We start from the raw sequence: 27,170 nt of genomic DNA on the forward strand, positions 1-27,170 counted from the left end.
TCACCCTGTGGGATGGGTGTAGCCATTGTAGAGGAGAAACGGTGCCCCAAGCAGATAGAGCTGCTGGCCCTCAGTCCACAGAGCTGGTAAGCAGCAGAACTGGGATCCCAAGTCTGGTCTATGACTCGCAGCCCAGTGCTTCGCATCCTGTTCCTTGGGGTGCAGCAGAAATTATCAAGGTGGTGCAAGTGGTCTTGGGAGGGAGACAGGCTTCTGCTGCACAGACCCATGTGCAGCCTGGATGGGCTCTGGGCACCAAATTGTGACATTGGGGCGGATGGGTCTGCTGCAGCGGCTTGAGGCTTCTCTGCCACGGGCATGCACAGTCCCACATTTCAGTTCCATTTGATCGCTTGTGGCTGGCGACTTTGGGTGAGGCCCTTGGTCTCTCTGAGCCCTGTTTGAGCACCTGCCTTATTGTAGCAGTAGGAAGAAAGCCCCTGGAACATAGCAGGGACCTTATACATGGGAGGTTTTACTTTTCTGTTTCTGTGGAGGGAGAAAGACCCTCTCCCACTCTAGATCCCCTTTGTATTGCTCTCCATTTTCTTTTTTTCTATAGCAATGATCACCTTATGACTACTTTAAGCATTTATTATGCATATAGTTTATCGTCTGTCTCCTTCCACTGGAGGGTAAACTCCATGAAGTTTGATCTTTGTTTTGGTTATTGTAATGTCCCAATTGCTCAGAACAGTCCTGGCCCCTAGTGTGTGTTCAATAAAAGTTGGTTGAATGAATGAATGGAATCCACACTACTAATCTGTGCAGTGTCTGGCAGAGACTCTTCTTAGCCACGGGGAGAGATCCACAGCGGGAACTACACCCAGGGGTGCCACACCCCATCCCTCTCCCTGCAACCAATCTACCCTACTTGTCCTGGAGATTTCCAAATCTGTTCACACTCTCTTAGACTGGGAGTACCAACAGGTCAGGGCATCCCTTTCATAGAGCCTGGTGCTCTCGGAGGATGGGATGGTTTCTGCTGGGAAGACCCTGAGGAGGAGGTACCCTCATGGTTAAGCGAAAGGTTTGAAGAAGTGTTATACAGGTCATTATATATTTTATGTAATATCATATACATGTACATATGGGTATGTATATGTGTGCATATACACATCAAGCGATCCACCAGGTCTCTCTCAACGGGCTCCCCCTGGTAGCATGGCGACCCTGCTGCGGGGGGACAGCCCCCACTGGGGAGCAGTCCTGGATCAAGGCGGCCCACAGCTCCCTACCCTGAGCTCCTCCCGCGCCGCCGCCACGTGTGGTTCTGGAGCGGTTTGCGGGGGTGTGGAGACTGCCACAGCTGGGGAGGCGACCTGGAGCAGCTGGGGCGCCCGGATCGTCCCTCCGCAGGCCTGGAAGGCCAGGCACCCGCCCGCCGCGAGCCCGGGCCCCGGGCTCTCCGCCCACCGCGGGGCGGGAACCGCGCGCTCCTGTGCGTTCCCACCGGCCCCACCGCGCGCGGGCCCCTCGCTGCGCCTCCCCGACTCGCTGGGCGCCTGCCCGCCCGCGGCCACCTTGTCCTCTCCCAGCCCGCGGCGCCTGCCGCAGTCGCCGGCAGCCGAGCAGAGCTGCAGCGCAGGTACCGAGCGCGAGCGGGAGCGGGGCCGGCTGCCCGGCGGCCGGGTGGGGAGGGGCGGAGGCGCGGCCGCTGTCCTCTCCCCGCCGGCCGCAGGGGGCCGGGGCCGCCCAAGCCCGGGGGTGCCTCTGCGCCGGCTCTGAGTGCTGCCTACCCCGAGGCGGCTTTGCTCCGGCCGGTGGACCTCCAGCCTGCGACCCCGAGCGTCCCCACAGCCCCCCCTGCCGCGGCCGAGGCGCTCCTCTGCCCCCCGCTGGCGCCGCCGCGCCTCCCCGCCCGGCAGGCGGCCGCCCCGTCTTACCGCCGCTCGCCCGCTCAGGCGGCTCTGCGGCCGCCCGTCCTGCCTGCCGGAGTCATCCGGCGTCCCCTCCTCCTGACTCTCCGCCCGCCCCGTCTAGGTGGCTCCGCTCCTCGTCAGGTGCCCCCTCCCAAACTCCTCCCTGTTTGCTGCCAGTGTCCCCACCCCACCCCCAGGGCGCCCATATAACCCCGCTCCTCCCCTGACCTAGCGTCCCTGCGTCTATCTTACCATCTGACCCCTGGGGGGGGGCCTGTTCTCACCAACGAAGCCCCTCCAGCCTCTGCTCCTTCCGCCCATCATCCTGTCTCTCCATCCACCCTACCTCATCCTCTCGGGCCTCGGGTCCTCGCCCTGCACCCCCGCCCCCATGGTCCCTGAGCAGAGCCCCACCAACTACAGCAACCCGGACCCGGGGTCCGGGCCGCCGTCGGGCCCGGGGGGCAGTGGCTGGGTGGCGGCCGCGCTGTGTGTGGTCATCGCTTTGACCGCGGCGGCCAACTCGCTGCTCATCGCGCTCATCTGCACGCAGCCCGCGCTGCGCAACACGTCCAACTTCTTCCTGGTGTCGCTCTTTACGTCGGACCTGATGGTGGGGCTGGTGGTGATGCCGCCTGCTATGCTGAACGCGCTGTATGGGCGCTGGGTGCTGGCGCGCAGCCTCTGCCTGCTGTGGGCCGCCTTCGACGTGATGTGTTGCAGCGCCTCCATCCTCAACCTCTGCCTCATCAGCCTGGACCGCTACCTGCTCATCCTCTCGCCGCTGCGCTACAAGCTGCGCATGACGGCTCCGCGCGCTCTGGCGCTCGTTCTGGGTGCCTGGAGTCTCGCCGCGCTCGCCTCCTTCCTGCCCCTGCTGCTGGGCTGGCACGAGCTGGGCCGCGTGCGGGCGTCTGCCCCGGGCCAGTGCCGCCTGCTGGCCAGCCTGCCCTTCGTCCTCGTGGCGTCGAGCCTCACCTTCTTCCTGCCCTCAGGCGCCTTCTGCTTCACCTACTGCAGAATACTGCTGGCTGCCCGAAAGCAGGCCCTACAGGTGGCCTCCCTCACCACTGGCCAGGGCTTGGAGACGCTGCAGGTACCCAGGGTGCGCAGGGAGACCCGGGCTTGTGGGATGAAGAGAAATGAGTAGCCATTGGGGGCCCACTGGGCATTTGCCACTTAATAGGCACTTGCTGGTGACAGCCATGTGGCCATTTCCAGCTCCTCCTGTTTAGCTCACTCCATGCTTAGCCCTACTCATTTTTTGCACAGGAGCCAGACCAAAAAAAAAAAGTTATCACATCACTCCTGGCTTCAAACCCTTCAGTGGCTCCCCATTGCCTCAAGATAAAGAGGGGCCCTGGGATCTGGTCCCACCAGCCTCTCCAGCTTCACCTCTCTCCCACTGCCTGCTCTCTCTCTGCACCAGCCCAGTGGTCCTTCTGACACTCTTTGAAGGAACCAGACTGGCTTCTGTGCCCAGGACTTTGCATTTGCTGCCCCCTCTGCCTGGAATGCTCTTCCCCTGGGTTTACTCTTGCCGGGCCATTTCAGCTCCCAGGTCACCCCTTCCCAGAGGCTGTCTCTGACCACCTGCCCTCCCACACTCTGTGACTCTCTCTCCTGACCCCCAGGTTATTTGTTGACTTGTTCATTGACCATCTCTCCCACTCGTATGCAAGCTTCATAAGGGCTGGGTATATCTGGGTTGGTTTTGGTTCCCCTACACATAGTAGGTACTTACTAAATGCTTGTGAAAGGGGTAGGTGCTCTTAGCCCAAGGCCCTGCAGTGTCTAGAGTGGAGTGGCTTCTGTTTTCACCTAGGCCACATGGCACCCGAGTGCAGTTGTTCACCCTGAGAGATGGGAGTTTAGACTGACCAGGCCTGAGCCCCAGAGAATTAGACCACGGGCCCTGAGGAAGGTCCTGACTGGGCTTTCCGGGCTCCTTGATGTAGCCTCAGGTGGAAGAGACACTTGCAGGATGCAGAGTGCCTTGGAGGTCACGCCAGGGTGACGGGCTGAATGGCTAACACCGTGATTGGCAGTCCCCAAGAGCAGCTTGCCTGTCCCCGCACCCCAGGAACAGGGGCCCAGAGCTGCAGCTGGCAGGTCATCCTCGCCTGGGGTGCACAGGAGGTCCTGGCTGCAGCCCTGTTCTCTCTCCTCTATCTGTGCTCGCTGGAGAACGTCTTGAATCTCAGCAGGTGCCTGCGCCCCCTGACTTGGTTCTTCAGTGGTCAGGTGGCTGTCCTGGGCCATCCACACTCTCTCTCTGGTTCTTGTAAAGAAGTGTTTCCTGAACTTCAGGCATTTGCAGCCCCTTGGGATCTCTGCCTTACTCCCCTCTGCGCACCCCCACACACTCCTCAAGCCACTTCATTCGTGTGTACTTGGCATTTTCTTTAAATCATCCCACTTATCTTTTTACTTCCATGAATTTGTTTAGAAAGAAAACTTCCTGTCGCCTCCAGAAATGGAAAATCGGTCTCTTTGCCATAAATAGAAGGCAATCGCAGACATAATTTCAGTGAAGTTCAGCAAGCCCAGTGGTGTTACTGAAGACCAGCCGGGGACGGCTGCGTGACTGAGCCTGAGGCCTGCTTTCTCTCTGTTAAGAGTTAGAGTGATGTTAAAGGCGTGGAGGCATCAACGAAAGACTTTCTCTTGATGTAACCAGGACAGCTGGAGGAACGCTGTAAAGGGCTAATGACTCATTCTGTGATTCAGTTATTTTGTGAGTGTCCCTTTGCCACCTGAAGCCCTCTCCCATTCCCACACTTTGGAAAGCACTGCTTTTGTGACCGAGGACAGAGAAGTCACCTGGCCTTGGAGAGGCCGGGTTGGGAGAGGACTCCAGTGGTGCCTGTGACACTGTTTCTTTCAGTGAGCGATTTTCTTTCTACAAAACGAATTGGTTGTTAACAGGACTGAACTTGAGACTGTGGCCCATGGGTGCTAACAGTTGTGGCCCCACAGTCTTTGAGTGCTCACAGCATGCCAGGCACTGAGCTAAGCTAATCCCCCTAATACCCAATGAAGCAATCCCCAGCCACCATCTCCGTTTGACAGATGGGGAAACTGAAGTTCAGAAAGAGGGGAGGTGTCAGCCGGCACTACCCTTGCTGTCCAAACCCCTTGCCCCTAAGCAAGCCCTCTGTGTGCCTGTTTTCCTTATTGCCTGGAGAACTGCCTGTGATTGGGGAATTTGCTTCTGGGATGCTGCCTCTGCTCTGGCCTCTGGCGTCACAACCCCTTTCCTCCCACCCAAGCTGGCCTGCCCCCAAAACTAGGCTTCTGGGCTGCGGGGTGGAGGCTCTCTCAATGCCTAGACCCAAAGGAACTGATGAGAAGAAACAAAACTTGGGTGTGTTGGACCCTTTTTCCCTGTTCTCCACCCCACTTAGCCCTTAGCTCCCTTGTGAAATCCAGCCTCTAGCTTCCCCACAGAGGGAAGAGGCTGGAAACAGGTCAAACAGGTCCCTGAAGTCCTGTCCTAGCTTCTCTGGGGCTGAGAACACGGTTGCTGAGCAAGCTTGAGCATTTTTATCCCCACTATACCCCACACCTACCTGTTTATGGGAATGGGCTTTTAAAAAGCTACTGGTTGGCTCCATAGTTTCAGCAAGGTCTTCCTAGCCCCAGGGGATTTGAGAAAGGGTTCTACTTAGATCTGAGGCTGGGACTGTGAGCCAGGGATGGAGAGGGGGGCATGGTGGGTGGTGGTGTCAGAGGGAGATGCTGCCAGGGCAGGGTGGGGTGGAGGAGATAGAAGATAGATGATGATAGATAGATAGATAGATAGATAGATAGATGATAGATAGATATAGTTTGATAGAGTTAGATAGATATAGTTTGATATAGATAGATGATAGATATAGTTTGATAGAGATAGATAGATGATAGATATAGTTTGACAGATAGATGATAGATATAGTTTGATAAAGAGAGATAGATGATAGATACAGTTTGATATAGTTTGATACAGATAGATAGATGATGATAGATGATAGATAGATAGATAGATAGATAGATAGATAGATAGATAGATAGGTGATAGCTAGAGAGGTGGGTGCCCAGGTGGGGTGGTGCTCATCCTTGGGAGATCCCAGGGGCACCAGTGTGGAAGCGCAGCCCCATGGAGAGCAGCAGCAGGAGGCTGGCTGGGAGTTTCTGCCTTCTCAGCCTCTCTCTCTGCCAGGACCCCTGTGTCTGTGGTCCGCGGCCCCCTCCCTTCGCCTTCCTCGGTACCTCATCTGTCTCCCTTTCTCCCATGCACCCTCCTGTCAGGCCCGGCTCTCCCCATTCTCTTCCTTCCTTCTGCATCTCCTGATCTTCCTCTCCCACTTCTCACCCATCAATTTCTCCTCCTTTCCTCCCCCGCCAGCCTTTTCCACCCTCCCTCACCCAACTGTGCTTCGTTCTGCTTGGTGATCCATCTTCCCTTCCGTCACTGTCGTCGTGATCACAGAAATATCTCAGAGGAGGAGGGGGGCTGAGCTAAGGAGAGGCTGTGGGGAACGTGGCAGGCTTGGCTGCTGCTGGGAACAAGGCAGCCGGGTGCACCCAGGGCCGGGTGCAGGAGCCTTTGCCTCTGGCTGGTCATGGGTTCAAATCCTGCCTCCTTTCCAGCACTGCTGGCTGATTTTGGACAAGTCATTCACCTTCCTCTACTCTGGGGGTAATGCTATTCATCACAGAAGGGTGTTTGAAGAATCAATGAGATAATGTATGTAGAACCTGGCACATAATAGGTGCTCAACAAATGTTAGCTCCTTGTGGTAGTAAAATACATGGTTCTGGAGAACTCACCCCTTTGAGCCTTTCTAGGGAGAAAAAAATACCATTGTTGCCCACCATTATCATGGAGCTGAGCTGGACACTAATAATATAAACATAAACAATAACAACAATGACAGCTGACACCTACATGGAGCGTATGTGTGCCACGCACTGCTCGGGTAATTTTGTGTATATTGCCATATTTAGTCCTTACTATAATCCTATGAGACAGATGCCATTATAATTGCCATTTTACAGATGAGAAGGCTGAGGCACAGAGAGGTGAAGTACAGCCCTTAGGGGTTCTCAGCTAGCTAATAATAGAGCCACAATTTGAAACCAGACAGTCTGGCTCCAGAGTCTGTCTCATAATCCTCACACTATGATTAGATGATGGTAAAAAATTTAAACTATACAAGGGAATAGGTAAGTACACTTTAAAATAAAAATCCAACTATAAAGAAAAAGGTCCTCCCCAATTCCATCCAGCTGCTTCCACTCCCAGGGATACTCTATCATTTTAGGGTATGTCTTTCCCATCCTTTTTCCATATGTTTCTATAAATGCTAATGTACCCGAACAAACTTAGTGTTTTGTTTTGTGCATTTCTTTAAGAAAATGGAATCACACCTTATCTATGGTTTTGCAACTTGCCATTGTCACTTAATAATGTGTCTTGGACATCTTTCCATTTGATTGATTCATTCTTTTAAACATCTGTGTAGTATTCTATAGTGAGAATGTACTGTGGTTTATTTAACCACTCTCTTTTTGATGGACATGTAGGCTGTTTCCCATTTTATCCTATCAGGAATAGTGCTGTGGTACACATTCCTGTAGACGCTGAGTGTACAGGCATACGCACAGGTATTTACTGAACGTAGGGAGAACCTGTAAGTGGAACTGTGTCCTGGAAGGGCACTGCCAAATTGTCCTCCAGGTGGCTGCCCTCTGGCAGGGACACAAGCCATGGACATTTATAAAGACATGCAGACAATAGGATGTGGCCCTGCGGGGCTCTGAGGTGGTTATAGGGCAGAGAAAAGAGGGCAGAGTGAGGCTGGCGGTTGCCATGGGCTTCTTTCTGCTCTAGGAGGGCCGCTCGGTGACAGCAGCGGGGTTTCTGTAACTGCCCCTGACTGTGCCCATGAGTGCCATCCTTCAAGGGAAGCAGCATGGTGAAGTGGAAAAGGTGCACTTTGTGGAGCCAGAAATGACTTTGAATCCCTGGCTCAACATTTATCTTCTGCGAGGCTCCTGGCAAGTTATTTTGCCTCTCTGAACCTCGTCTGAGAAATGGGGATAATAATACCTACCTCATGTAAGGGTTGAATAGCAAATGCTGACGGTTAGTAAGTGCTCAATAAATGGTGCTGACTTGTGGTTACTGGGGCCTTGTACTGATACAGTGTGTCCTGGGGAGGGTCCCCTGCCCCCTCTGAGCCTCAGTTTCCTTTTCTCTGTCCTTTTGCTTGTTCTTGAGCCAACTCTTTGGGGAGAAAAGGAGAAAGGAAAGACTGGGGTTTTTCCCACAAGGATTCTTGGAAAGGGAGTCTGAGATCATCTCAATTGATTGCCCTGTTGATTGCCCTAAAGGTGTCTCCCCAAGTGTCTGTTCCCCAGTGCCCTAGAGCTCTGACAAGATCAGGGCTATCTCTTGCCCTCCCTGTCCCACCCAGGTCACCAGGGGTTAGAGGGGTACCTGTACAGGTGGCTCCTTTGGAGACTGGCTCCCTCCTCATTGTCTATCTCCATTGACAGCAGCAATTTATAGGCATGGCAGATCTTAGGAGATTCTTTGGGGGAAGCAGGGAGCTCTCCTCCAGGCTGACCATGGTAGAGCTACAGAATCGATATAGAGTTCAATTTGGCGGACAGAAAATGAGAAGCGGAAAGAGAAAAGTAGGTCCTATTTTCCTTTCTTTCTACGACATGGTGAGTCAGAGCATTTGTCCCGACATCCATGCTGCTCTGGGGACCCCTAGCTGCTGACAGAGGATGGGGCTCTTGAGGGTGCTAAAAATTTCTCCAGTCTTGAACCCATACCACTGAGCTGACATCAGGGCTACCATGTACTTGGCATTTACTCTATGTTGGACACTGTGCATGCGTTTATTATCTGCAGCCTCTCAATGACTCCATAAGCTGAGTATTGTTTCTCCCATTTTACAGATGTGGAAACAGAGACTCTCCCAAGATCACAAAGTCAGTAAGTGGTAGAGGCATAATTTGAAGGAAGATCACTTGTCTTACAAGACCAGTTTCATGCCTCTGTACAATGCTGCCCCATCAAGACAAAGGGGAGAAATCAGGGGCATCTTTTAGGCTGTTCGTTGTGAATTTGTCTTTGATATTTATATAACCAGATTTCACCTGGATAAACATGTTGAGAAGTGGGAGTTACAGTGTGCTTCATTTCCCCTCCCCTGCCTACCACCATGCCAGGATCAGACAGATCTCTTGGCCCTTGTAGAAAGATAGCATAGAAAGATAGCATGTAGCTGGGTTTCAGCACCATGGACAGGAACCAAGTCTGCATACCCTGAGGGGGCGTGGAGAGAAGGGCAGGGCTGGAAGGTTTGCTTCTGCGCAGGAGAACGGGGCCGGGGCTGGGGTGGGGGTGGGGGTGGGGGGTGCGGTTGGCTTTTGTGCTTCCCACGGCTGAAACATCTTGGCTTTGCCTCCTCCACCCTCTTTCCATCTGCAAAGGTTGCCTGGGAATCTGGTTCCTTCCCTGCCTCTTCCTTTCATCTCCTCATACGCAACCCACCCTTTGGCTGCCTCAAGAGCTAAGCTGGGCTCTTATGCAGTTTAGGAGATGTTAGGGGAATCCCTGGCTTCCAAAGCCCATCTGTGTTCCCAGACAGCACACACATCCTTTGCATACTTCAATGAACTGTGCACAGCTTTGCACACTGGTTTTTGCTTAAACTGTAGATATAGGTGGGTCTCACTGTGTAAGTCTGATGTATGAAAACCCAAATAGGTTCAACATGCTTCACATCCTAGCATTCATGTACTGCCCCCTCACCCCTGCCACTGCCCTGGGGGCTTCATGGATGGACTTCAAGGTGGTCTCTGAACCCTCTGGAAGTGTGGGATTTTCTTTTTTTCTTCTGTGTGTGTGTGTATAAAATAAACTTTTGGTTTTCTGGGGATCAGTTTTATAGATTTCATTGTATTCTCAATGGTCTCAGGAGGTTGAAAAGGTAGAGAACAACTGGGCTAAAGGATCTTCCAGCTTAGAGAGACTTTTCATATTTTGGGACTGCCAGTTACCAGTTTGCAAAGCCAAAGTCCTCAGGCCTGTGTCCCCTTCCCACCGCCTGCTGTGAGGCTGCTCCTTTCTCCTCCTTCTTTCCCCCATGCTCCTGTGCTGGAAGTCCACGTTTGGGAATGGAGATGTCTGCCAGTCCACAGCATAATTTGAGTTGTAGGATGCCAGGGTCACTAGCATCCCTAGTAATCTATATTTCATTGTAAACATTTGCTCTGTGTGCATGCTTTCAAAAAAGCACTTTATTTTGTGGAGCACAAGGGAGTGGCACAGGCAAAACCATTACCCCAGAATATGAAGAGGGTCCATCCACAAAAGGATTGCCAGGCCCTGGACAGCAGCAGGGCCTCTTTTGTCAAGTACTGTTCAATTGCAACTAATTCTTGTAACAACAAAGGCTTTGGGAGGAGCTGGGGCTAACAGTCATGTGTGTCAGCCTGTGTCCGGTGCTGTTCTTTGCTGGGAGAGTGTCTTCTGAGCCGTCTGATCTGTGTTTGGAGCAGTGTTGCTCTGTCTTACTGTACTTCCTGGAACTGTCTTACTGTACTTCCTGGAACTCCTTGTGAAGTATTGTGTCAGGTCAGAGCTCCGTGAAGGACCAGGATCGGGGCTCAGTCTATTGCTGGGCTCAAGGCACAGAATGGGGCTAAGGTCAGGCTCAGTCTGGTCCTGGGTGAAGCTCAATTTAAGACTTTGGTTACAGTGGGCTCAATCTATGGTAGGTGTCAGGGCTCAGTCTGGAACCATGTGCAGTCCCATCATCAGGGGACCTGGGCTAGGTTTATTGCTGATGTCAAGGACTGGTCTAGAGTCAGGGTCAAAGTTCAGTTTGGAGTCAGGGTCAGGCCTTAGTGTAGGACTACAGTTGGGGCTCAAACATCAGGGCTCAGTTTATTGCTGGTACAAGGGCTCAGTCTAGAATAAGGATCAAGGCTCACTCTGTGGCTGGGATTGGGGTCAGACTGGAGTTCTTTCTCAGTGAACTCATGTGGTCTTCCTTTTTTGCAGCTGCCCAGGACCCCACGCCCAGGGGTGGAGTCAGCTGACAGCAGGCGTCTGGCCACCAAGCACAGCAGGAAGGCCTTGAAAGCCAGCCTGACACTGGGCATCCTGCTGGGCATGTTCTTTGTGACCTGGCTGCCCTTCTTTGTGGCCAACATAGCCCAGGTAATGCCACTGTTGGGGGCAGGTGAGTTCAGGCCTTTGGAGGAGGCCCTAACCCCACCCCAGCCCAGATACAGGGAGGGGGAGGATGGGCTGCTTCTCATGGCATGTGTATTTGTGTGGTCTGTCCCATCCCTGCTGTGGGACCAGGCATGACGTACCCCATCCCTCCAGGCTGTGTGCGACTGCATCTCCCCAGGCCTCTTCGATGTCCTCACATGGCTGGGTTACTGTAACAGCACCATGAACCCCATCATCTACCCACTCTTCATGCGGGACTTCAAGCGGGCCCTGGGCAGGTTCCTGCCATGTCCCCGCTGCCCCCGGGAGCACCAGGCCAGCCTTGCCTCACCTTCCATGCGTACCTCTCACAGCGGCCCCCGGCCAGGCCTTAGCCTGCAGCAGGTGCTGCCTCTGGCTCTGCCCCCGGATTCCGACTCCGACTCCGGCGGCTCCTCAGGCCTGCAGCTCACAGCCCAGCTGCTCCTGCCTGGAGAGGCCACCCAGGATCCCCAGCCACCTGCTAGGACAACTGCTGTGGTCAGCTTCTTCAGCATTGACCCCGTGGAGCCTGAGCTGCGGCTGCATCCCCTCGGTACCCCCAGGAACTGACCTGGGCCTGGAGCTGGTCAGCAGGGAGCTGAACTGGAGGGGACTAAGTCCCTGAGGCCTCAGACCAGCTCTTGCCTGAGGCCAGAAGGTTGCAGGTCTCCTGGAAGCCCTTTGAGTTCCAGTAGGTGCACCGAGCCAGCCCCCACTGCCCACTCCAGGCCCCCTACCTGGAGGGATAATAGCTGGCTCAGACACAGTTTTCTCCAGAACACTCCATTGATGCGGGTCACTTGTGGATGTGTGTAGAGGCTGGTTGGAGGACTCTGGGAGTAGGGAAGGGACCTCTCGGTTCAGATTAGGATGAGGACAATCATCTCCTTTGCACATTCCATCAGACTGTGTGGGAGGAGTGCGTCTGTCTGCAGAGGTGGGTTAGCTCTGGGCCGACTCCCTTGGCCCTCAAAGGATAGTCCAAGGGTCACCAGCAAGTACCAGCAACATCTCCTGGGGTTTGCACACTTCTACCCCTCCCCAAACCTGCTGAGTCAAAATCTACATGTTGGAAAGAGCCCCTGGTGAGTCATGTGCACGTTACTGTTTGAGATGTGCTGGCTTAAATGATCTTTAACCCTGAGGGAGATTTGCTGGAGTTTTTGGTCTGGCCAGTGCCTCAAGATATAAGTGGCTGCGCAGAGAAGCACCTGAGACTGGGAGTCAGGCAGGCATCAATTTGACTCTCTCTTCCACTCCTTACTAGCTCTTGCACAGGTCACTTCTCTGAGCCTGTTATCCCCTGTGCAAACGGAGGTAATGATGCCTGCCTCTTAGGGTATTGAGAGCATTACTACAATGTGTGTAGAATGTGTATAGCGTATGTAGAATGGCAGGTGGTCAGTAGGTGGTACCTGCTGCTGTTATGATTCCCAGCCATCCAGCCCCCTGGCCTATGGCTGTGGGCCAGGAAGGGCTATTTGTTCTCTCTGGGTTTATTTTTTTCCTCCTTTCCACCCTGGTACAGGTCTTCCCACCTGACTGTGGCTCCCCAGCTCCTGTGTGCTGGATGGGGACCCCACCTCAGCTCCCAGGCTGCTGCTTGGCCTCTCTGGGGATCAAGGGCGAGCTGGTGGTTTCTTGTTTAACACCAGGGATGGATTTTCCTCTGTCCTGGGCTTCCTTGGACTCGAAGGGAACCAGCTGATGGGGACAGAACCAGCCCCTTGCCCCACCTCCTTCTGGCCTTCCCTGGGTCTCTGAGGCAGACAGACATGGTGGCCACCTGGGCCAGCAGAATTGAGAGCTGTCCCTGGTGCAGATTGGTGCCCTCAGGCAGGCCAGGGGACCCTGGCATGAGCGCCTCATGTTTGAGGGAGGATTCCTGGCCCCCAGTTTCCATGCCATAGGTTCATTTTCAGTCTGAGGCTATTCTCCCCCTGCTGCCCCCCCACCCCCACCCCCAATTTCAATAAGTCCACACCCACAGGGAAACCTTCCGGGGTGGCCTGGCCCTCTCCTTGGTGCTGATTAGATCCAGCTCTGCCTCTGGCTGCAGAGGGGCCGTGGTGCTTGCTGGGGCTTTCCCGCTGCCTCCAGGCCTGCCGAGGGGACTGTCATACACACTAGCTGAGGCAGCGACTGTGGATTTGCTTGAGGACCACTTAGGCTGGAGAAGCAGCTGGTGATGTAGAGAGAGACCCTGGGCACAGGGGTCCTGAGTTTTGGTCTTGACTCTGCTTCTAATATGCTTTGGGACCTCAGCAAAGTCATTTCCCCTCTCAGAGCCTTAGTTTTCTAAGGATGACATGAGCTGTTTGGACTAATAGCAGCAGTTCTGTAAATATCTGTTGAATGAACAAACAAATACACACACCTGTGAGGCCCACTTCAGCTCCAATATTCTAATTCTTGCTGTCTCTTCTCCCTGCTGCCTCCCTCAGAGCTTTGCAATAGTTTCATTGCCTGAGCTTGGGGTTCCCCATCTGCATGATGGGGAGAATTATCTCTGTCCCTATTATTCAGGGGCAGTGAGTGGAATAAAGGAGAAGATTCCCATAGACACAGATATAGTGGCTAAAAGCTTGGGCTTTGGAGTCTGACTGACTGGAGATTGAGAATGACCAGCAGTGTGACCTTGAGCAGGTTACTTAACCTCTTTGGGCCTCAATAACCTCACGTGTAAAATGAAGGTAATAATATCTACCTCATAGGGTTCTTGTAGGGGTAAATGGACAATTCATGTAAGCACTCTATCCACAGTAAATGGTCAATTAATGGTAGTTATTATTATTTATTATTATAATCATCACCACCTCTGCTCCTGTTACAGGAAATCCTTCCTCCATTTAATTCATTCTTGTCCCAGGCCCAGTTCCCACCCCCAGTGCACACTGACTCGGCATTTATTCACTAAGCTGTTATATCCAGGGCTGCCATGGAGCACAACTTGGTGGGGGGCGCCCGTCAAATCCTGTCTACAGGATTGATGATGCTGGTAGCTGTTCAGTCACAGTCTGTGTGGCTGTATGTGGCAGGTCTGATCAGATCTCCCAAGGCAAGAGAGAGGAAGCTGCCAGTGCCCTACCTGGGCCTGCTGCAGGAGCATCTGTGGAGCTCGTGGGTTGGCGGGCAGCCCTGGAGTGTGGATGGAAAAGCGGGCAGATTACTGAGGCAGGGGGAGTGGTGGTACAGGAGGCTCAGCACCCAGAGAGTCCCCTGCCCCCCCTGATGGACAGGCAAACCCCACAGTTGTGACCTGATGTACAGGAAGCCCATGGCTGGTAGAGTCCTGGGCTCCGGACTGTGCCTGGTTGACTCTGCAGGCGCAAGCCTTGCCTCCCCAGGGAGGGAAGGTGTCCCCTACAGTTCCTCCTCCCTCCGGTCCCAGTGCCTTCAACTTAAGACAGGCGCCGGTGGAGGCTCTGCTTCACCAGCACTTGCGTGGGGAATGTGAGGGAGGCACTGAGTGCCGCATGGAGAAATCAGGGAAGATGGCTCGGGCCCGCTGCTGGGGTCAGTCCAGCCCTGGGCAGGGCCCCTGGGTCTTGCTGGCACAGTCAGGGCAGCCCAGGGGGTTGGGGCCCACGCCATGGCTGCAGACCTGGGGGCTCTCTGCAGGGCTGGCAGCAGCAGGAAGGGAGGCCCCTTCAGATTGGGAGTGGCTGCGGTCACTGGACGTGGCTCCTCTGGGGGTGTCTCCGGGTGTGGGACTCTGGGTTTGCCCATCCTGGAGGGTGGTCTTGCCTGATGAGGAGGCAGCTGCCGCCTGGGGAGGCCCCTCTTGGGGCAGGCTGCCTGGGGCCAGCAAGAGCCCCTTTTCATCCCAGCCTGCCTTGGTGTGGATGCCCACAGCCTTCAGGATGACATCCATCCGCTTGGCATAGTCCAAGTGGCCGCTGACCTGCAGGAGGACACTGAGTGAGGGCCTGCCCCTCCCCATGGCCCACGCTGAGCACCTGGGCCTCACCCTCTCCAATCACCAATGCCACGTCTCCAACTCTCAATGATTCTCAAATCCAGAGTGGAGAAGGACATCTCCAGGTTCAATGCAGCCCTACAATTTATGAAGTAAAGAGGAAGGAAGTTTCTCTATAAAATCTGGGTCATCTGGGGACAGGAAGGAATCTCCCGGTGGAAAGAAAGTTGGAGTGGAAGTTCCCATTTTCTTTAGGTTGCAGTGGAAGCCCTCTGCTGCTCACCAGGGATGGTGGGCAAGGCCTTTTATCCCTCTGGCCTCCACGGACCTCAGCTGGAAAATGGGCCCAACAAGAGTGGCCGTATCACAGTGTTGCTGTGAGGATTCCTCCAGGGAATCCCCCAAATTGAAAATAGAGCTATGGCACCGACTGCAAGGTATGTTCGATAATTTACTCTCCCCCTTTTCCCTGAGTCATAAGAACTCCAGCTTACAGCTGGGTACACTCTCCAGCCTGCCTTGCAGCTATGTGTTGTCCTGGGACAAGTTTTGCCAGTGAGATGAAGCAATGGTGTTATGTGGAATTCCTAAGTCTCTTTAAAAGGGGAGTGCTCTGCTTTTGCCCTATTTCTTCTTTCCTGCTGACTGGAATTCAGATGTGATGGCCAGGGCCTGAGCAGCAATATTGGGCCACGAGTTGGCCCACTTGATTGTTTTCAGGGAAGCAAGACAGGGAGTTTTGGCCCCTGAAGACTGAAGCCACTATATCAGCCCTAAACTGCCTATTCTGGCCTTTTCCTACATGACAGCATCGACTCCTGTGTCTTTCAGCCCCTTCAGCTGGGCCCCTGTTACAGAGACCTGATTCTTCACTTAAGACAAGGGTCCCGAAGTTAGAAGTGCCCACTGTCTTCCTCAGAGCAGAGAGTCACTCCCATTTCTGTGCTGGGATATACGGGGAGTGAAAAACAGGAGTGTGACTGGAGTGCCCGACGCCTAACTGTGACAGTGGACAATGCCCAACACATGGTACATCCTTAATACACTGTAGGGGATAAACTTACTAGATGTACTCCTTTGGCAGGTGTGGGCTGCTAACAGTAGATGAAGAAACTGGAGAAGTAAAGTAACTTGTCCAAAGTCATACAGCCAGGAAATGTCATTGCTGGGAAGTGACTCCAGGCCTCTTACGGAAGTCTCAGTTGGGGAGAAAGGCTCTAAAAATCATTCTCATTTTACAGATGAGGACAGAGAAGCTCAGGGAGAAATGGTGGTTTGCTTAATGACACACAGCACATGAAGAGCAAAGCCATGTGCTGTGCTGTGCTGGAGATGCTGTGGGTGGAGGCGGCTTAGCTCAGATTTGCTGCCTGAAATAGAGCCTTGCACTCTAGGCCATTCTGGGGGGGCCTGGTTTAGTGGCAAAAGCAAGCACAAGACAGAACATTCCTTCAAGGCTTTTTGTTTAAAAAGAAGACAGGAAGACACTTGGGAGGCTCGCCATGGGAATCTTAGGAAACAACATCAGTTTAGGAAGTTGATGACACCTGCATTTCCATTTGAATCACAAATCACAGTGGCTTATTCAAATGATTTTTCAAGAACACACAAAGACAATTCCCTGTACAGTTTTGTTATTTCCCCCAGAACCTGCCTACTTCTTGTACTTTTCTTTCTTTTCAAATAAATGTAAGCAGTATTCAGTGAAAAAACACACACATACACACATACAAGGGGCTTTTCAAATTCCTGGGTTCAAGGTAGAAGTCAAGGTGGGGGGCGGCACCCTTCCACAGAAAGGTGGACATTAGTAACTGCATGGCACTAGAAAAAGCCTATGTTTGGGGTCATAGAAAAGGGGGGGTCTAGCCTCAGCTTTGTCTCTTACTAGTAATTGGGTGAGTCCTTACAATGTCCTGAACCCCAGTTTCCTCATCTGTAAAATGAGGATCCTGACTTCTACCTTGAATGTTTGCTACAAGGGTTCAAGGACCTAGCACTTTGTAGAGACAGCTTATTTTCCTTACTATTATGTTCCATATATGATACAAAACACTTCTACAGGGATGTTACTCAACTAGAGTTAGTGATACCCACCTCATGGGGTATGTGGGAAAAAAGTAATATATACAAAACACAAAGCACAGAGTAGGTGCTCCATAAATATGAGCTTCCTTACCTTAGTTTCCATGGAAGGGGGCACAGAGGATAGGGAATTAGGCTGGGAACCCAAGATGCCTGCTCAAGTTCTAACCATCACAACTAAATTCCAGCCAGCAGAAACCTAGACCCACAGTGTCAAACAAGAATTGGCTCCCTATAGCTTTTTAATGTTGGGGAAAGGCTAGTGCTAGGGCGGCAGACAGGATAGAAAGGGAGGGAGGTGTTTGTGGCCACTGGCTACAGCTGATACCACTTGGAAATCCCACTGTGCAGCTGTCAAGGAACACACAGCTCTGGCTTCCCTTGGCTACAACTTTGTCCATTTCTCAGCCAACCCCAGTCCCTGAGCTGCCATTCTGCAAAGGCCCAGGGAGAGAGCTCACTGGCAGAGTTCCTATCTTACAGTTGGCCAGAGGGATGGAAGAGCAGTGGTGAGGCGGGCAGGAAAAGAATCTCTTAGCAGTGGAAGTTCTGGTGTGGCTGATGCTGGGTAAAGATTCCAGCCTGTCTCCCAGCCTGTCTTGATGGAAATCTGCCACCTGCCTGGGTACACTGGATGTCACTGGTGCTGAGCCTTCCTTGACCTTCCTTTGCTGCTTAGGGACCCTCCCTGGGTATCTGCCACCTGTGCACTTTTTTGTGTTCTCTGATAGATTGTGAACTCAGGGAGTGCAGGGACCACTTCTGGCTCCCTGGTGGCCAGTCCTGCACATTGTGGGTGCTCAGTGTTGCTGGAGCCACTCAGCGTGAATGGGCCTCAGCATCTCCTGTTTCCTGCTTTGCAAGATGCCTCAATTTGCCCAAACTGAGGCTGCTGCCACCCGCCTTTGCCTGCCCAAACACTCCTCTCAAGCCTACCAGGTTCCTTCTGGTTCCTTCACCTCTCAGACCTGTTTCCTCATCTGTAAAATGGGACTCATAAAGACACCTATACCACATGGGCCTGTTGTGACATTCAATGAAATAGCACATGTGACAGGCTTACTGGCTTGGAACCAGAGGTTGCTGAATGGAAGCTATGGGTGTGCGCATGCAGGCAGCACGGATGCGCCGGTTACTAGCCCTGGCTCTGAGGTAGGTTCCCCAGGCTCCTCTGGCTCTACCGTTCCCATGCACTGGCCCCTCCTGCAGCCTCAGTTTCCACACCTACAATGCGGTTATTACCCCTACTTCACGGGACAGCTATGATGATCTGTGACCATGTAGCACAGTGCCTGCAAATGTTGCTCCTGTTGTTATTATTATTATTGTCAATTTTATGCCAAACCCTGTGCTAAGTTCTAGAAGCCAGATGGCATTTCCTTGGGAACCCAAAACGTCCAGGGACCCTGGGCTCTGTCTCTCTCCCCCAGAAACCTCATGAGTCAGCCCCTGGCATGGCAGAATCCCCTACCTGCTGCAATCCAGTCCCCACATGGGAGAGACTGAAACGCATCTGGGCAGCCTGGCCTTTGTTTCATGCACCCCGAGCTGCCTGCTGCCTGCCACAGGGCCAGCTCTGGGGCTCACTCCTGGCCTCTGTCCTGAGACAGAAGGGCCCCGCCCGACAGGGGGAAGGTGGGCCCCACAGGTGTCTGCTCCCCCGGCAGCAGGGAGGGAAACTATCCCGGGAGCCATCTCTCCTCCAGCAAGAATTCTCAAGAAAACGGGAGGGCGGCACAAAGGCAATGCTAATTCCCTCTAATTACCCAGAGGAGGGAAGCTCTGCTTTTTGCAATGAGCTCCTAATGTGATAAGGAGCTATTATTAGGCAAGAGCTGGAAAGCTGCCACAAAGCCTGTGGAGGGAGAGAGGTCTCCCCAGCAGCTCCTTCCAAGGCACAAGAACTGAGGGGGGCAACAGGGCAGGAGAGGAAGGAGCCAGTACTAAAGGAGGGCCTCGCACGCGCTGCCCTGGAAGGTAGGTGATTCCCCCTATTTCATAGACAAACAGAGGCACAGAGAGGTTAAGTAACTGCCCAAGGTCATGCAGCCAGTGGCAGAGCCAGTCCTCTTTGGTGCCAAAGACTGCTCTTCCCACCATATCGCATTCAGGGTCTTCCCAGGGTAGAAACCGGATCTTGCTAGGTGTCTAAAGGGAACTTTCAGCTGATTCTTTTCACATTTGATTCCTCCAGTGGGAGATTCTTGGGGACGGTGAGCCACAAAATCACTTCTCCCCTTCACCCCATCAGGGTATAGGGACCCTCAAATAGGACAGAGCCCCCTGTACACGGGTCAGGAGGCACTGCTCTGCGCCCATGGTTTCCTGGTTTTGGAGCCCTCCCCTCGCTCCCACAGCGGGGCAGACAGCACAGGCTCTGGTCTCAGAGGCACATCTGCGACTCCAGCTGTGTGAATCCACTCTCTCAGGCCTCAGTTTCTTGAGCTGTGATTTGGGGATGCCTAATACCTACTATAAAGGGTTGTTGTGAGGTTTACGTCGTGTGAAGCAAGTCTATCAGGGTAAAGATGATCAAAAAAGCTTCCAGTAGCACTGTGGCTGGAAGCTCATAGCTGCCCCAGGAAGCCTTGAACCAGGAGTGGTCATTTTCACATGTGCGTGTGTCTGAAAACCCCTCTTACTCTTAGGCCAACACCAGCCCCCCAGAAGCTGCCCATTAAGAAGGCGTAGGGCTGCATCACCTGTGTTCCACTGGTGGGTTAGGACTTGCGTGCTAGGGTCCTGGGATATAAGCAAGGATGAACTGGCCCCCCAACATGGTGGCACGCCAGGTGAGAGGCCCAGGGGGCCCCCACGCAAGGATGTGACTGACGGGCTTCAGGGGCAGCGGTGTCTGGTAAGTTTTGGTTTTATGCTAGAATTCTCCTCTACTCTCTTCAAATCCCCAGCCCAGTTTCAATAAACATGGAGCCCAGTGTTAGCTATACTGGGTCCAAGGTGTCCAGCTTCAGCCGCCATCAAGGTGCTGTGTTGGGGGCTCTTTGGGGAGGGCTGCTGTTGAACTTGAGTGGGGAGCCCGAGTCCTCCCTCCAGAGTGCCCCTCCCCGAGGGGACTTTCAGATGCCCAGGGAGGGTCTGGCTTGTCTGCTTTCAGGCAAGATGGTTTGGCTGGTTCAAACTACTGCTTGTGGAGTCCGGGGAACCTGGGTTACACGGGGAAGTGGTTGGCACGTGGTAAACGCAGTCAACAATGTAATCACTGGAAACCAGAGTTCCTGTTCTCACGGCCCCTTGCATGGCAAGGGGGTTCAATGGGCGGCATCTGCTTGTGAATGTAACTTCAGCTCACTGCCCTCCCTCTCCTGGCAGCGGGCACCTGTCCCACGGTTGGTCATACCTATCTGAGCAGGGACAATGCCTGCTGGCTTCAGACCTGGGGTCGAGTCCTGCTCTGTGTCGCTCCTGCTGTGTGACCCTGTGGCCTCAGGGTCCTCCTCGGTACAACGGGGATACTGACGCCTGCAAAGGCTTAGGGCAGAGCAAGCATAGAGTGTCCCTGTGTGAAGCCATTACCTCCCCATGGTGGCATGGCGGTCCTTCAAGACTGGAAGGTGGACCAGAGACTCAAATTAAGTTTGTCCCACCTGCTTTCCAGCAAGAATTCTTCTTAACCATCTGCACCTGAGTCCAGCCTCGGCTTAGCTGTCTAAGAATCCCTGGGGAGTATGTTTAATTGCAGACATGCAGGCTACACTCCTAGGCACTGATGTGGGAGGTCTGGGGAATGGGGCCCTGGGACCTGTATTTCAGATAATTCCCTCAGATGATTCCAAGGTGGGGGCCCTTGGGCCACACATTCCCTGCTCTGCTCTCCACAGCCTCACAGGCTGGCAGTGGCCACTTGTGCTGTGCTCTAGCCTGAAGCCCCCACCTGCCTCCTCTGGGTGCGCTGGTTATGTTCAGGAAAACCATGATTTTGGGGGGAGAGCGGGGAAGGATGGGGAGTGGGGCAAGGGCAGTAAGGTAGGGGCAAGAGGTGGGCTCTGGAGGTTCAAATCCAGGCTATTAATTGCTAGCTGTGTGACAGGAACTTTGGAAAGCCCCAGTTTCCTAATCTGTGAAATCGGGACATCAGTGGCAGAGTGTGTGAGGATAATGCATGTAAAGGGCCTGGTGACAAAGGCCTGGCACAAAGATGGTGCCTGAAAATAAAAGTTACCTCCTACCAAGCAGATTCTTATGATCCCCCTGCCCTTGGGTGGGATGGGCTGGGGCCAGATCCCTGGGGCTGGGGGTTCCTGGCTGGAGTCACGAAGCACCCCGCCACTGGCAAATACAAGAGTCCTAGAAGGGACAGGCGATACTCACAATAGAGGACAGGTCCACATTCTCCATCCTCCTGTCCTGCAGCAGCACAGGCTGTAGGCCTGCGACGTGGAGCTGCACGGATGATGTGCGGTACACGAAGCTCAGCAGCCAGTCCCCCCTGTGGGTGGAGAAGGCGGTGGACGTCAGTGTCCGCAGAGCCCAGGACAAGGATGGGCTCCGTCGGGCCCTGGGAGTGTGATGGTGGGAGCGGCGGCTGACACCTGGGAGTGCCGCCGGGGCCACACTAGCTCTGAAGCCTGCCTGTTTTGCTCCCTGTGGGCCGGAGCCGAGAACAGTGCCTGAAAGGCAGAGGATGAGTATTTATTTGTTGGATGAATGAATGGGGAGCAGCATGAAGTTCTTGCACAAGCTGGCATGGGGCTCGGGCGGGGTTTCCAGCTCCTGGGGTGGCTGGTCCAGGGCCCCTGGGAGCAGGGAAAGGCAGCAGGTGTCAGGTGTCCTCCTAGGGGTGGGCAGGCCATGGGAGCTGGGGGCTACCATGCTCTGAGGGATGGCACTCTGAGTCTAGGTCCCCATGTGTCTGTGAGCTGAGGGGCCCGCTCTGCCTTCTGCATCTGGCCCAGCCAGGGGGGCTCCCTACCCTCAGCCGACTGAGAGGAGGCAAGTGTGGCCCCCAGGCAGGTCACAGCCCCGGAAACACTCCTCCTCTTTTGTGGGCACTGTGAACCCCACTCCCAGCACCTCTACCCACCAAGCCAAAGTCACCCCCTGAACTATCGAGAGAAAATAACTCTGGACCCTCCGCTACCTTTTTCTTCAGGTGCCATGAGCACTGTCCATGGAGGATATGGTCTGAGAGGCCCTCTCGGGCCCCTGAACTCTGTCCTGGGGTTAAGCTGGGCCAGCCACTCAGCAAGCCCATGCCTGTGAACAATTCTGGTCTGCTCTCAGCATCCAGGACTTAAACCCAGCTGAGCACATCTGCTCGTCTTTTATTTAGACCAATTCCCACTCTGCTCTGCATGGCAACTTGAGTCCATTATTTCTGTGTGCTAGTTTGAAAGAAGCGCCCACCCTCCCCACAGCATGGGGGAGACCGGGCTGAGTGAGGAGGCCCTGCCCTGCCTGTGTGACCTGATGTCTGGGGCCGGGGTGCAGTGCTCCAGGCTCACTCCACGTTCTGACCCTCTGCGGTTGCTGACCACACGCGCGCCTATGTGGCTACCACCCCAGAAGCCCCTAGTCAGACTGGGCTCAGAGTTGAGGGGCCCTCTGCAGACTGAAACTGAGCCCATCAGCCCTCACTCTTCCATGACCATCTGCCCAGCCCCTTAAGCAGAGACCAGTCGTGCAATGTCTTAGGCACCCCTCCTTCTCTGTGGCCAAGTTACTGGGGTCCTGCTGATTCTTACTAACATCGCCAGCTCCTCACACACCTGTCCTTTCTGCCCCAGCCCTGAGAGCGGCACCCCGCACCCCCGTGGACGAGTGTGATGCCTCCTCCCCACTGCCCCTGCCCCTGGCCGCACTCCTTTAGCCACTGTGGTCCCCCTAAAACGCTCATCTGGCCACGGCCTTTCTCTCTTAGGAGCCGACTATGACTCTCCACTGCCTACAGGCTTTCTCTTCTGGAAAATTCCTTAACTGTCTCCAGAAAGCAATGCTTGCAAGTCCCAATGGTTACCTTAACAGGGAGGCCCAAGAAGCTGTCTCTGAGGATGAATGGCTAAGGGGAGAAGAATGGAGAACTCGGGTTGTTTTATTGGACTAATCCTAAGGCTAAGTGCACCCTGGGTATGAGGGGGTCTCAGAAATGGCTCTGCTACAGACAGGTATAAACGAGCAAAGTCAGCATCATTCCTTCCCAATTATTTGTCAGAATTACTCTACTTAAAATGTTAATTGCACTTATTTACACACATTTAGAGAGAATAGGAACATATGTGAGAAAGCTCTGTACCCTCTAAGCTGCGCTGAGCAAACCACAGGGCATTCATGGCATTCAAAGCCCTTCTCCAGCTGGCATCTGCCTCTCTCGCCTGGGGTGGGCCATGAGCTCATGCTTGGAACCACACCGCCAGGTTCAAGTCCTGCTTTATCAATTACCAGCCGTGTGACCTCGGGCAAGTGGCTTGACTCCTCTGAGCCTCAGTCTCCTCACTATATGTCACCTCCCGGGGCGGGCAGGACACAGACGGCGCAGCATGGATTCAGTGCTCACACACACGTGCATCCAGGAGGCACTGGGTATGATTACCCTGCTCTGGATTCTCTCTTGCTCAGTCTACTTTTCTGATGTCTGATGGGCTCCTGTCCATCTTTTAAAAACTCAGCGAGATGTCAGCTTCCCTGGGGAGAGCCCCTGAGCCTCTGCAGCGGAGAGTGTGGGCCTGGCATATGCTCCTCTTGTGATGTTCACCACACCATGCCCTCCATGTGTCTGTCCCTGGGTCTTTTTCCTTTTCTAGGCAGAGAGCGCCCTGAGGGCAGGTCTGTGCCTCATCCTGTATCCTGCAAGCTCAGCTGAATCAGGACCTCCCTGGGGCGGGGTCCTCAGCCGTGCTGCGTGAATCATACCCAACCCTTGATTCACTACCACCTGGCTTGTGGCTACATGTAGGTCTGCAGCTGCTCCTGGGCACGGTCCTCCCTGCTCCATCTAACATCATCCTCTCCCCACCTGATACCTGGAGCAGAGACCCTGAGTCCTGAGGGGGGCTCAGAATGAAACCCTCCCATTGTTAAGTTAGAGTTCACAGCGGAGCTCTGCTGTGTGACCTTGGCCAGACATCTGCCTCTCTCTGAGCTTCAGGTTCCTCACGGTACAATAGGGAGCAGCACCACTGGCCCTGGCTAGCTTTCTGGGGGTTTGTGAAAGCCCAAGTAAGCGAACAGGTTTGCAGAAAGCTTTAGTAATTCTACAAGACAAATTTATCAATGAATACAGCTTGGTAGTGCTGGCCCCAAGCTCACCCACTGCCAACCTGGCTCAAATACATTCATGGCAACTAAAACGCCTTTGGGGCCAAGATTATGAGTTCCTGGTGGGTGCTTAATTTAACCAAGAAATTACAGTTATTGTTTTGGTCTGTACATTCCTTCCTTCTCCGCCCCCCACCCCCCTCCTTCTTTCTCTAGAGAGATGGCTCAAGGTCTCACAAAATAATTGGAGAGCAAGCCTGTTAGCCTCAGGTTCTCAACAGGACAGATGGTTTGATAACATTTTGCTGCTTTCATATTGCACACATGCAATTTTAACTCTGGCCCTTTGCTGTTTATGAAAAGCACCAAAAAGTCATTTGCTGTGTGACTATGCCCAGTAATAATAATTATAGCCACTATTGTTTATTGGGAACCTTCTAAATGCCAGCCCTTTCCTACATCACCTTGTTTCGTCTTCCCAGAGCCCCTGTCTAGGAGGGAGTGTGACTGAACTACACAGCTGTTGCTTTGGGCTAAATCATCACAACTGTAAATACTTCCAAATATGTTACATTGGGTCCTACTTAGGATGGTTGAGCTTAGATCAAAATTAAAGTTAATTGGCTTCATGACTTAACTTCTCTGAGCTTCAGTTTCCTCACCTGTAAAATGGGGTTAATCCTAGGACTAAAGGAGATACAACAAAGAGTCTGGCATGTGTTAGGAAGGAGACTCGTACTTGTTATATCCTTCCTCCTCACCATCAATCACTTCCTTATTGGATTTTTAGTTTAAAAAAAAATAATTGTCTGTTTCCACATGTGTCCTTTGCACTAGATGTGAGCTTCTCTCAGGGTCTTGGGCACAGCATGTTGGGTGATTCTGAGTTGCCCCTAACTGCCTGCTGGAGCGTCTCCCTCCTTCCACATGGAATATATTCCTTAGACTTGGGAATCCCGTGCTTTTCTCTATATGCGTTACTTTTCAAATGATCTGCATGTCCCTCTGGCTTCAGCTAAGGCTGACAATCCCATGGGCCGTAGCTCCAGTTCTAATTTCTCTGAGTTCCTAGCTGCCCGCTGGAAACTGCACGTTTATAACCCAGTGAATCAGTGGCTTCCTCAAGTCCTACCTGCTTATTTTTTTACATTGTTATTTTTTAAGTTGTGTTCATGGAGCCCTACTACTAGTCACCCAATCTGTTTCCTAAACTCCAAACTTGTCCTTTGGATCTGGGCTTAGAGCGTCACCTTCTCATCAACATCCTGCGTTTTTGTGTCTATGCTGGCAAAAACACAGTCCCTTGCCCTGCATCCTCGGGGGCCTGCTGTGTTTCAGAATTCAGAACTGTTTTGGATTTCAGGAAGGTAATCTGCTTACAACCGGTGTATCACCTCACAGGTCTGTGGGGTCTGGGATGGTGCCCCCAAGTCACGAACCCTGTAAGCCCAGTGGGAGAAGGAGAGTCTAGACATCTCTCTCATTAGCAAGCTTATCACTATGTGAGTTTGCACCACATCTGGGGAGGGGCTTTTGGTTCAGAGCTTCTGCATTTTGGTGGTAGAGACAAGCTCCATTCACCTCATTGGAATTACCTGTCTTTCTGTTTTCCCTGCCAGCTGCTAGGCTCTGCGGGGCTGGAGCTTGTTCCCTGTTGTAACCCTGGCCCAGCCTCGGTGCTCACTAACAGTCTGTTGAGTGAAGATCCCAAGTGACTGATGATGATGACCAGCAGTCGGGCCATCTGTTGCTTGCAGAGCGCGTGTGTGCCATGTGCAATCGCGTAAATCACTGACCTGTCATCACGGCCTTTGGGGGACCTACCACTCACTACCCCTCCTCTCCTGAAGGAGAGACCAGAGCCCCCAGGCTGTGCAATCTAAGCCACGTGCTCTTAAACACTGTCACCCCATCCTTTGCTTCATGTGGAGGCCAGCAGGCCGGGCTGCCTCTCAGGCTGGCCTCAGTGATGGGCTTCGTCTGCTCTTCTCCCCAGGGGGGCATGGCCTTGGCTGAAACCCCTCAAGTCCTTCTCAAACCCCAAACAAGGGTTGCCTCCCTTCCAGCCCCACAGCCATCAGCCGCTGCAGGCCCCCACCTTTGGCGGGAGTGCCTGCTTGTGGTGTGGGGGCTGCGGTCGGCCCTGTTCTGTCGCCCTGACCTGTCCTGAACTAGTGCTTGGAGCACTTGGGCTGGATGGTCTCTTACACCCTCCCTGCACTGAAACAACATTTATATGAGCGCCTCAGTGGGAAGGCAAAGACCTCCCATCAGGGCCCCAATCTTTGTTTTTTAGCCTATGTCCCACATCCCTTTCCCCCCAGATCATGGTGACCAGCCAGCCTCTCCAGTCATCCTGCAGGCTGGCCTCAGGCCCAACACTGGGAGACCCTTTCCAGAATCCTCATCCCATGGGCATAGAGGCCTTCCACGTCAGAACACCTGGCTGGGGCCTTGGTCCTAACAGGCCACTGCCCTCTGGTCCCCAGGAGCCTCTGGGATAGGGGCCAGGCCGCAAGCCTCTGTGTCCCCATCACAAGGCCTGGGCACACACACTGCTCAGTAGGTGTTGTCACCTCCCCACTGGTGCAAGGTTGGGACAGACCTGCAGTAGCCATTGATGATCCTCCCAGACACCACCTTCCGGAAAGGCTCCCAGTGCTTGGCTTCTCCTTCCACGGGGGCCCCCAGCAGGACGACATCCTCAACGATCCCTTGGCAATCTGGTGGGAGAGCCCAGAAAAGGCTGTCAGTGTCTCTGGCCACAGCGGGTCCCAGGAGGAGCTGTCCAACAGTGCCGAAGGAGGTGGATGTCGCATGCACATGT

General features: G+C 53.6%; 2 protein-coding genes across 6 annotated transcripts in view; one reads left to right on the forward strand and one right to left on the reverse strand.

Annotated features, from left to right (window-relative positions):
* Window positions 1–27,170, reverse strand: part of TMCO4 (transmembrane and coiled-coil domains 4) — a 101,329-nt gene that overhangs the window by 2,059 nt on the left and 72,100 nt on the right. For 3 of the 5 annotated variants that reach the window (XM_073233317.1, XM_073233312.1, XM_073233313.1), the window contains 3 exons: window positions 26,949–27,066; window positions 21,461–21,578; window positions 13,897–15,031 (listed from right to left, as the gene is read on the reverse strand). In XM_073233317.1, coding sequence (XP_073089418.1) covers window positions 14,645–15,031; window positions 21,461–21,578; window positions 26,949–27,066 — 623 coding nt within the window. In that variant the 3' untranslated portion in view covers window positions 13,897–14,644. Of the gene's footprint in view, window positions 1–7,946; window positions 8,134–8,346; window positions 8,487–13,896; window positions 15,032–21,460; window positions 21,579–26,948; window positions 27,067–27,170 lie in introns of those variants that run through there. The other 2 variants (XM_073233314.1, XM_073233316.1) reach the window with 2 other exon arrangements.
* On the forward strand, window positions 1,790–11,801 carry HTR6 (5-hydroxytryptamine receptor 6). Its single transcript, XM_017674535.3, has 3 exons — window positions 1,790–2,958; window positions 10,930–11,088; window positions 11,260–11,801. Exons 1-3 carry the CDS (start codon window positions 2,254–2,256, stop codon window positions 11,695–11,697), a joined length of 1,302 nt encoding a protein of 433 aa, XP_017530024.3. The 5' UTR covers window positions 1,790–2,253; the 3' UTR covers window positions 11,698–11,801.

The sequence above is a fragment of the Manis javanica genome, chromosome 4 (assembly GCF_040802235.1).
Source record: "Manis javanica isolate MJ-LG chromosome 4, MJ_LKY, whole genome shotgun sequence".
In the NCBI taxonomy this organism is placed as follows: Eukaryota; Metazoa; Chordata; class Mammalia; order Pholidota; family Manidae; genus Manis; species Manis javanica.

Coding starts and splice junctions, on each gene's coding strand:
- HTR6 (XM_017674535.3), top strand. CDS start 2,254: ATGGTCCCTGAGCAGAGCCCCACCAACTACAGCAACCCGGACCCGGGG. Junction 2,959..10,929: donor AGGGCTTGGAGACGCTGCAG/GTACCCAGGGTG, acceptor CCTTTTTTGCAG/CTGCCCAGGACCCCACGCCC. Junction 11,089..11,259: donor TTGTGGCCAACATAGCCCAG/GTAATGCCACTG, acceptor CCATCCCTCCAG/GCTGTGTGCGACTGCATCTC.